Source organism: Corythoichthys intestinalis, chromosome 14, assembly GCF_030265065.1.
Source record: "Corythoichthys intestinalis isolate RoL2023-P3 chromosome 14, ASM3026506v1, whole genome shotgun sequence".
Classification (NCBI taxonomy): domain Eukaryota; kingdom Metazoa; phylum Chordata; class Actinopteri; order Syngnathiformes; family Syngnathidae; genus Corythoichthys; species Corythoichthys intestinalis.
This window is the reverse complement of record NC_080408.1, coordinates 14,602,016-14,612,500: the sequence shown is the minus strand read 5'-3', so window position 1 is coordinate 14,612,500 and position 10,485 is coordinate 14,602,016. Positions and strand designations below refer to the sequence as shown.

The following is a 10,485-nucleotide window of genomic DNA, read 5'->3' as shown; positions in this document are numbered from 1 at the left end:
ATGGGTACATTTTAGTCAGAAACCTGTAAAATCACAAGGTAGCACCCAAAACGACCACAAATAGAAGGCAGTTTTTGCGTCAATATGAAGACTATTACATGTTAATCAAATGATATTAGGGAAATCAACATTGATGGCAGAGGTTTATTTTTTTTTTTCAAAGGGGAGAAGGAGATGGAGATGAGAAAAAAATGATGTGCCACATGAATGATATATTCAAAAATGTACATGTTTGAAAAAAAACAAAAAGGATAGTACAGTTAGCACACCAATGAATCGCCACGCACACAGTTTAATTCCAACATGTTTTCCAAATGTAAATAAAAATGTATCAACATACTAAAGCCCTGGGATGCTTTAAAGAAATACAAACGATTACATGCAGGATGATTGACAATTGAATTTGTCCAAAGTTAAAAAAAAAAAAATGAAAATTGGAGAATTTTCTGCCCTTCAAAGTTGTCACATGAACAGAAAGCTGCATTGTTTCAGTCCTTTATTCACTAGAATATAGAGCGATAGGAAATCAAACGAAACTGCTATTAATGACAAGTTGGGTGGTCTCTCACTAGTCATTACAAATAGCACACGACGAAATATCTCAGAATTATGCCTCCCGAAAAAAAATAAATTACAGTTTCCAAAACCATACGGGCTGATCGAGTTGGGGGGTAGTAGCGCTGGACTAGCAGGAGGAGTTGGAAGAGTTGGCTCGACGCAGAAGAGCTGAACAGGATGGAAAGACCTAGCGCTGCTGATTGCGGGGCTAGGTAGGGATCCCCTCTGGATGATGTGGCGTCCAGAGAACAGGGGGACTGTTTGGGGGTACGGGGGCTGTACAGTGAAGTAGAAAGGTCCCAAAGTAGAAACTGCAGTCTTAACATGTGCCATACTTTAAAATGTAGAGGAAAATCACCCTTTACACTCATCAATATGATGAGCAGAAAAGTCCCAAACCAAAGCTTTGAAGTCTTTATTTTTGCTAGTAGGGGGGGAAGAGCAGGGAAAAGTGGAGGGTGAGGAGAAAAATCAAACAATAGGAGAATAGGACTCCACTGATGACGCAGATCGGTTGGTGGGGTTGGAGATATTCCGGCACTGGTGGGGTGGGTGGAGGGAAGAAGTTATTTCCTGGAGCTAGACTTCTAATATCCAAAAGTTACTGGTCTGGGGGGACCACGTTGGTCAAAGGGGGTGTCCGGGGAGATGCCGGCAGAAAAAAATGCCTCCAAAGCAGCATCTCTGCAGGCCGTCCCGCGAGGGTGGCGCTATGTAGTTCCTGCAGCCTGGTTCTCTCCTCCCTCTGAGTTAGCTGCCGATGGACAAAACGGGCACACGGTTAAAGAAGGTAATATGCCCAATAGGGGTGTGACAACATATCGAAATGATGATATATCGTGATACTTTGTATCCCCAAAGGTTATCAGTATACTCCTGCCAAGAATCGAGATATCATTTTAAAAATGTGTCAATGTCTAAAAAAATAAAGAGGAACCAACAAGTTGCTACCAAAATCTTCCACCATAATAGTGTCTCAGTTAACTTGGTAAGGCTGCATTGACGGTGCTTGAAGCCCAATCAACTTAGACTAAAAACATTCGTTCAATCTAAACCAGAGCATTCCCAGTCATTCTGTTCGATTTTCAGGGCATTTACAGGTCACTTGCTGTCCATTTTAGGGCATTTACAGGTCATGTCCTGTTGAGTTTGAGTCACTGCCTATTCATTTGAGTGATTCCCAGGTTACTTCCCGTTATGTAACCCAAAATAAACAGGAAGTGACACATAAAATACCCCAAAATTAACAGGAAGTAACTGAGAATCAACAGGTAAATGACCTTAACTGGCCCAAAATTACCTCATTGCCTGGCACTGGCCGTCACTGACGGCCATAGACGTTCAATCCGTTTGAAGTGGGAGGGATGGCAGCGAATGAACGAATGTTCATTCGCTGCCCCCTCCCACTTCAAATGGATTGGACGTCTACTAGTGATAAACTAATTCCAGTTCACAGCAGAAGCTTGTGTCTGTTTATGATTGAATGAAGAATGATTTCCTGACCAATGTATCGATAATCGTTGTATCGCCATATCGTCAGATCATCGTTATCGTGAGCTTTATATCGCAAATTGTATCGTATCATGAGGTACCAAGAGGCTCCTAATGCCCAAGATATGGAAGAGGAATAAAAAATTTGGAAAAAAAGCACTCACTCGTTGCAGGAGTGGAAGCCGAAGCAGAGGCGCCGCCTTCCTCATCGCTGTCATCTTCGTTGGACTGCGGCACCTCGGCCTCGGGAATGGTCGGCACGGGGGCTTCGGGCTCCTGCTCCACCCGGCTCTTTAAGGCCAAGATCCGGTGATGCAAAGCTGCTGCCAGCTGACCCACATCCTTTGAGCTACCCTGAGGAGCACAAGCAGGACCACAGCAACATTTTTTAAAGTCATCATTTCAATACCAAAGTGTTATTGTCAATTAACTCTCTGTGGCATTGACGATGATAGACGCCCACTCATACAGTTGGGCAAATAAGTATTTAGTCAACCACTAATTGTGCAAGTTCTCCCACTTGAAAATATTAGTGAAGCCTGTAATTGTCAACATGGGTAAACCTCACCCATGAGAGACAGAATGTGGAAAAAAAACTCCAGAAAACCACATTGTTTGTTTTTTAAATAATTTATTTGCAAATAATGGTGGAAAATAAGTATTTGGTCAATACCAAAAGTTCATCTCAATACTTTGTTACAGTATGTACCCTTTCGTTGGCAATAACGGAGGCCAAACGTTTTCTGGAACTCTTCACAAGCTTTTCTCACACTGTTGCTGGTATTTTGACCCATTCCTAGATGCAGATCTCCTCTAGAGCAGTGATGTTTTGGGGCTGTCGTTGGGCAACACGGACTTTCAACTACATCCACAGATTTTCTATGGGGTTGAGATCTGGAGACTGGCTAGGCCACTCCAGGACCTTGAAATGCTTCTTAGGAAGCCACTCCTTTGTTGCCCTGGCTGTGTGTTTGGGATCATTGTCATGCTGAAAGACCCAGCCACGTTTCATCTTCAATGCCCTTGCTGATGGAAGGAGATTTTCACTCAAAATCGCTCGATACATGGCCCCACCATTCCTTCTTTCCTTTACACAGATCAGTCGTCCTGGTCTCTATGTAGAAAAACAGCCCCAATGCATGATGTTTCCACCCCCATGCTTCACAGTGGGTATAGTGCAACTCAGTATTCTTTCTCCTCCAAACACGAGAACCTGTGTTTCTACCTTAAAGTTCTTTTCTGGTTTCATCTGACCATAACACATTCTTCCAGTCCTCTTCTGGATCATCCAAATGCTCTCTAGCGAACCGCAGACAGGCCTGGACGTGTACTTTCTTCAGCTGGGGGACACGTCTGGCAGTGCAGGAGTTGAGTCCCTGGCGACGCATTGTGTTACTGATAGTAGCCTTTGTTACTGTGGTCCCAGCTCTGTGTAGGTCATTCACTAGGTCCCCCCGTGTGGTTCTGGGATTTTTGCTCACCGTTCTTGTTATCATTTTGACGCCATGAGGTAAGGAGGGAGTTGAAAGTCCGTGTTGCCAAACAACAGCCCCAAAACATCACTACTCTAGAGGAGATCGGCATGGAGGAATGGGCCAAAATACCAGCAACAGTGTGTGAAAAGCGTGTAAAGAGTTACAGAAAACGTTTGGCCTCCGTTATTGCCAACAAAAGGTACATAACAAAGTATTGAGATGAACTTTTGGCATTGACCAAATACTTATTTTCCACCATGATTTGCAAATAAATTCTTTAAAAATAAAACGTGATTTTCTGTTTTTTTTTTTTTCCACATTATGTCTCTCATGGTTGAGGTTTACCCATGTTGACAATTACAAGCCTCTCTAAGTGGGAGAACTTGCACAATTAGTGGTTGACTCAATACTTTTTTGCCCCACTGTACATAGTCTCTTTTCACCCTTCTGTGAATTTAAAGGGCAAGCAATGAGCTCGTTTGGGCACAAGTAAGGATGGCAGTATCTGATGTTAGCATCTTGTGCACTATGGCCAGGTATTTTCACACCATGTGCTGTTTTGTAGCAAAAGTCAAAGGTGAACGAGGTGTCAGAAGTGTTCACTAAATGGGAAAGTAACACCATCTAGTGGCCAAAGGGAAACTGTAAAAACTGCTTTAGCACATCAACCATCCAAAATTAAACTATAAATTCATTATGTGTACAGAGGTGACCTAACAGTCCTATTAAATGGACCTACTTGGTTCCTTCGCCCTGAAACAGAAGCAAGTTGTCTTAGGTAACGTACCGATATTAGGAAGACCTTGACCCCCTGGTCTTCTGTGTCCGTGGCAGTGACCCGTACACTCTTATCGCTTGCCTTGTCCACCTGCATCTGGGGCCAAAGTTTAGTATTGAGGATCAACCGGAGGCTACCCTGGGTCCTCATCACTGGTGGAAGTCAAAAGAGGACACAATGTTGTTCCATTACACGTGATCAAATGTCAACTGTCAAGTGTGTAACCAGACAGACAATGCGAAATCATTAAAAAAAAATTTTAAAAACACAATGGTTTTGTTTACCTAGACGCGACTGTAACGTGCCATCGTCCGTCGAGGCCATGTCATTAAGCCTCAGTAAACCCCGCCCTCGCTCTATCCATGACTGCGCCGTCTTTTCGAAGACATACAACTTGCACTGCATCTGAATAAGATAATAGCAGGTTTACCATTTTTGCCGGTTTGCCTCACCTTTGAATACACCAAACACGATACCTGTAAAACATTGCTTTCTGATTCTTCGCCAGTTTTTACTTCCACTTTCTCTAAAATGCACTTCTTGGCTGTGGCTTTGGTGTAGGCAGCGGCAGACTCCTCCAAAGACTCTGACACACAGTTCACGCCTGAGAAAAGTGCACAGTGTTAAGCGTTCAGCTGAACCCTTGATGCCGAGGCCTTCATCGGCCATTAAAAACTACTCAAATTACTACTCATTTACCATACACAAGAGAAAAAGAATGGCAATTTTACATGCACGTGTTTTTTTACCTGTCACTATCTACAGTATTAGTCCTTCTCAAAAAATTTGCATATTGTGATAAAGTTCATTATTTTCTGTAATGTATTGATAAACAGACTAGACTTTCATATATTTTAGATTCATTACACACAACTGAAGTAGTTCAAGCCTTTTATTGCTTTAATATTGATGATTTTGGCAAAAAAGTCAAGAAAAAACAAAAATCCCTATCTCATAAAAATAGCATATCATGAAAAGGTACTCTAAAGAAGCTACTAACCTAATCAACGAATTAACTCAAAACCCGTGCGAAAGATTCCTGAAGCTTTTAAAAGCTCCCAGCCTGGTTCATTACTCAAAACCACAATCATGAGCAAGACTGCCGACTTGACTGCTGTCCAGGGGTCGCGTTAACCGGATATTTTCCGTCGTTGACCGGTTTTTTAAAACGGTGACGGAAAAAACTGAAGTCCGTCCGTCATTTTGACAGGTTGCAATTCACACCCCAGACCACAGGGTGGCGAGTTAGCATATTAATTAGCTATTGTCTCTCTTAATGCATGACGTCATTGGCTCTTCTGTCAGAATATTGTAGCGTCACCGGGGTCTGGCGGTGGCACCGTGATTGACACATCAACGCGAGGTTGTTATTGGTGCACCCGGTGTGCCAGCGCGTCATCCAATTGGTGGACAAGATTGCCGCCTGTGTATAGACATGACGTCACAACTCCGCCCCCCTGACTGGAGCCGCCATATTGTGTGTCAGCTCGTCATGTTTACACATTACCGCTACGTTCATGCCTCCTATTACGGCGTGTTTTTCTGCTCGTTAATATTAATAATCAAAATGGTGAAGGCGTGTGTGGCGTTTGGTTGCTGTAACAGAGAAGATAGACGGAGAGACTTGAAGTTCTACCGTTTTCTGAGAGACCCGAAGATGAGAGCGAGATGGACTGCTGTAATTCGACAAGAAATCTGGGCACCAAACGATCACCACAGACTATGTAGTAGTCATTTTATATCTGGTAAGATGCATTTAATATATATTTAGAAGATTTTGGGCTGACAACCACAATTAAGATCATTGTGTGACGTTGGTGATTGGGGTCTATATCGTTGCCCCTTTTTCTTTGGGGGTGGAGTTGTTGGCGGTAAGCAGAGTAAAAAGGGAGAAAAATACCACGACTTCCGTGTCTAATTTTTCGCTGCCAAGCAAGCGTTACAATATTAATAAAAAATGAATGAAAACTAAATACTATTGAATATGTCATCATTATCATTTTTAAAATTTAAGTGACGGGTAAAAATAGACTATGACCGGATTTTTATGACCCTGTCAGTCAAAATGACAGACAACGAAAATGTCTAGCGCAACCTCTGCTGCTGTCCAGAAGGCCATCGTGGACACCCTCAAGCAAGAGGATAAGACAGAGAAAGAAATTTCTGAGCAAATAGGCTGTTCCCAGAGTGCTGTTTCAAGGCACCTCAGTGGGAAGTCCTTGGGAAGGAAAAAGTGTGGCAGGAAATGCTGGACAATCAGAAGACGGGACCGCACCCTGATGCCCCTTTCCCACTGAAACTAGTGGGTCAACGCGCGTTTTTTCCAAGCCGATGCAACCCACTAGCAATTGGCATTTGGCACCTTTCCCATTGACAAAAAAAAAAAAGCCGTCTTTTTTTTTTCCACCCATCTAACCCCCCGCCCCTCCTGAGCAGTGCGTAAGGTTATGTGACATCACCACGCTAAGATGCGCGTCGACAAGTGCAACCGAATTCATTCAGTTCAAGGAAGTAGAGCTGAAACGAATACTCGAGCAACTCGAGTAACTCGAGTTTAAAAACTGATCCGAGTAATTTTATTCACCTCGAGTAATCGTTTATTTTGACAGCTCTAAGCATCACGTTTCGCTCGGACTACTTTTAATGCGGGACAACGCGCTGACGTCACGTGCGTAGAGGAAGAAGCAATAAAAAAATATAAAAAACATTTCCGCAGGCGACAGCCGCTCCAAACTACGCCGACGTTGCTAAAAAGTAGCCCGTGTGATGTTAAGTTGGTAGCAGGTAGCATCTGAGGAGTCTCATAGAGATCACATGTATGTTGAACTAGATGCAATATGATAGACTCGGCCGCGTTTGGGCAGCGTTAATAAACAGCGGCCATCTTAAAGGAGTAGAGCGCTAAGCGCTAATAAAGAGCGCTAAGCGCTAAAAAATAAGATTAACGTTACTGTCTGAGTCACTAGCTCACGCAACGTTAGCCCTGCGGAGGGCTAGGTTTCTATTAATTATGACCACTTTCGATGCGTGGCTAACATGTCTTACATACAGGCTTTAACGTAACATAGCTTTGTGGAGTGATAAGGGTGTAAAATAAAAACTCAATAATGCTAACTATCAATTTTAGCTTAGTAGTCATTGCTGGATAAAACACCAAGTAGCACTGGTCCCTAATGTGCTCCAATACAGCCTGTATCATACATTTATCTTGAACACTGCAAAAACACAAAATCCTATCAGGACTTACAGTTGAGAGTAGCGTAAAACTTAACTAGAACTTAAAAATGGCTTGACACAAATAGAAATTCAATTGAAACAGGTGGGAAAAAATCCTAACTTTTAAGTGATGTGTGTTATCAAGCGTAATGGCATTTTTAGGTATAAATATATATATATTTTAATAAGATCTAAAGGTTTTTTGAGTGAAAGCAGTGAATTTGTCTTTTTTTTTTTTTTTTAATTCTAGTTACATCTGAGATGCAATTGTTGGCCGTTTTCAACAATATACATCGAAAATAAAGACATTGATTGACTGAAAATGGTTCAAGATTAGATGAAATGTCTTGTTTTCTCATGTATATTTATAATTGCTCTTCACCTAAAAATATATTTGTTTTATCCGATTACTCGATTAATCGATAGAATTTTCAGTCGATTACTCGATTACTAAAATATTCGATAGCTGCAGCCCTACAAGGAAGCAAACAATGCAAAGCAACATGGAAGCCTTCTTCTTCTCCACTGATGGAAAGGAGCTGGCAGGTCTCATCTTTCCAATGCTGGGACATGTTGTTCAATGTGGTGCGGTACTGGCTCCTTCTACTAGCTTTGTTGTGAACATCGACGTAACTACGGTTGTGAGGCGTGTTAAATGGGAGGCGACTGGCACGTTGTTATGACGCATCACGTAAGAGCCTACGTAACTACGTAGATTAAGGTGTTGACTGTTGACCCGTGGTTTTGCTTTCACACTGCATGACGATCAGAGCCGAGGTGATTTTAACGCGGGTCGCTTGGCGGGCACCTTTCCCACTGCCACCAAAAGCAGATTGTTAGTGGGTTGACATGGGTTTTTTGGCCAGTGGGAAAGGGGTATGAGAAAGATTGTTGAGAAGGGCCGATTCCAGACCTTGTGGGACCTGCAGAATCAGAGGACTGAGTCTGACGCAGAAACATCCAGAGCCACTGTGCACAGGTGTGTGCTGGAAATGGCAGAAGCGCCTGACCCAGGCTACGGAGAAGCAGCCAACTGTTGCTCAGTGGTCCAAAGTACTTTTTTTCCAGATGCAAGCAAATTTTGCATGTCATTCGGAAATCAAGGTGCCAGAGTTTGGAGGAAGACTGGGGAGAAGGAAATGCAAAAATTCCAAAAGGCCAGTGTCAAGTACCCACAGTCAGTGATGGTCTGGGGTGCCATGTCAGCTGCTGGTGTTGGTCTACTGTGTTTTATCAAGGGCAGGGTCAAAGCCTCTAGCTATCAGGAAATTTTGGAGCACTTCATGCTTCCATCTGCTGAAAAGCTTTGTGGAGATGAAGATTTAATTTTTCAGCACAACCCGGCACCTGCTCACAGTGCTAAAACCTCCATAACACCTCAGCAGTGCAACAGGCTGATTGCCTCCATGCCACACCGCATTGAAGAAGTCATTTCTGCAAAAGTTTCCTGACCAAGTATTGAGTGCATAGCTGATGTAATTAATTGAAGGTTGACTTTTTTTGTATTAAAAAAACACTTTTTTTGTATTGGTCTGATGAAATATGCTAATTTTTTAAGGTAGGGATTTTTGGTATTTCTTGACTTTTTTGCCAAAATCATCAATATTAAAACAATAAAAGGATTGAACTACTTCAATTGTGTGTTATGAATCCAAAATATATGAAAGTCTAATGTTTATCAGTACATTACAGAAAATAATGAACTTTATGACAATATGCTAATTTATTTAGAAGGACTAGTATATTCAATAGCATGCTGGTGCTGGATTCTGCAGCCACTTTCACATCACCCTCCACTGTTCTGTACTTAGTAGCTCTGTTCAACTACAGCCTACTGTGCAACAGTGGAGACCCATTTACACAAAATTCAGAAAATTTTGAATGGCTGAATGAGCTTGTTCCCCAACCACTCCCTATAAATTTAACTTCCCCTCCAGGGACAATTCAATATATATACAGTATATTTAGAGTCGCACAAGCTTTAAAGAGAACATAAATTGTCATGTATGAAGGGCTAGTTACCCTTCTCTGGGGTGGCCTCCTGTGTAGGGGGCTCTGAACCCTCTGAAACCTCTTTACTTTCTTCATTGGCGGTCTCACCCTTGGGAGGACTCTAGGATTAGACAGACACATGGGAATTTCTTTTACCAAGTTAAGACATCTTCTGCAACATAGCTGACTATGAAAACAAGCTGTCCAAACTCACCAAAACCCGTTCAGACATGTTTTGCCCAAACACAAATTTCGCCCCACTTTCTGAACTATTTGTAGCATTATTTGAACTGTTTGAACAAGAAAACAAATGAATTTATGCATCAATAATAATCATTACTACCAGGAGGATAGTTGTGATTTTACCTTGGGGTTGAGATGTACTGCAAGAAATAATTTGTTCCCTCTGATTGAGTGTCTCCTGGAAGGTGGTCCTTTTTTTCCGTTTTTTCTTCTTCTGTGCTGTTCTGGTCCAACTGGTATTAAAAAAATATATATTGGTATGAAAACGGAAAATTAGCCCAAAATTAAAATGTTTTTCCTGCTTTATGATCAAAGTTAGAAAAAGGCTAAATTGTAGAATATCCTCAGCAATGATCCTGTGGTGTGCCCGATTCTGATAGAAAAATGGTCACGGCCAACAGTCGTGAATGTTCAATCCGTTTAATATTCATGATATCCAATCAGAAAGCATAGCTGAGGACAATTACTGTAGCGAATGTGTAAAGTTGACAAGTAGAAAGATTTGCAACCACAATGCATTTACTGGGTATACTAACACACGTTAAGATACATGTGCCCAGCTTTGGAGAACTACGAAAAGGTCGCTCATCAAAGAAACCCACCTTTGCTCTGTCTTTGATATTCTGACCAAATACGAAAGAATTTGCTACATCTCCTTCCTCTTTCTCGCTTCCTCCTTCATCTTTAACGTCACTAGGGCCTTTGTCCTCATTTTCATGTTTCTGAAATTGT

The 10,485-nt window shown here is 42.1% G+C and overlaps 1 protein-coding gene across 1 annotated transcript in view; it reads right to left on the bottom strand.

Annotated features, from left to right (window-relative positions):
* Positions 1-124: 124 nt before the first annotated feature.
* The window catches only part of ranbp3b (RAN binding protein 3b), a 36,906-nt gene continuing 26,545 nt past the window's right edge, over positions 125-10,485 (bottom strand). Inside the window, exons 9-17 of the mRNA XM_057858025.1 lie at positions 10,356-10,475; positions 9,877-9,986; positions 9,725-9,800; positions 9,541-9,631; positions 4,779-4,906; positions 4,587-4,707; positions 4,312-4,454; positions 2,214-2,403; positions 125-1,312 (exon numbers count right to left, since the gene is read on the bottom strand). Coding sequence (XP_057714008.1) covers positions 1,269-1,312; positions 2,214-2,403; positions 4,312-4,454; positions 4,587-4,707; positions 4,779-4,906; positions 9,541-9,631; positions 9,725-9,800; positions 9,877-9,986; positions 10,356-10,475 — 1,023 coding nt within the window. The 3' untranslated portion in view covers positions 125-1,268. The remainder of the gene's footprint in view (positions 1,313-2,213; positions 2,404-4,311; positions 4,455-4,586; positions 4,708-4,778; positions 4,907-9,540; positions 9,632-9,724; positions 9,801-9,876; positions 9,987-10,355; positions 10,476-10,485) is intronic.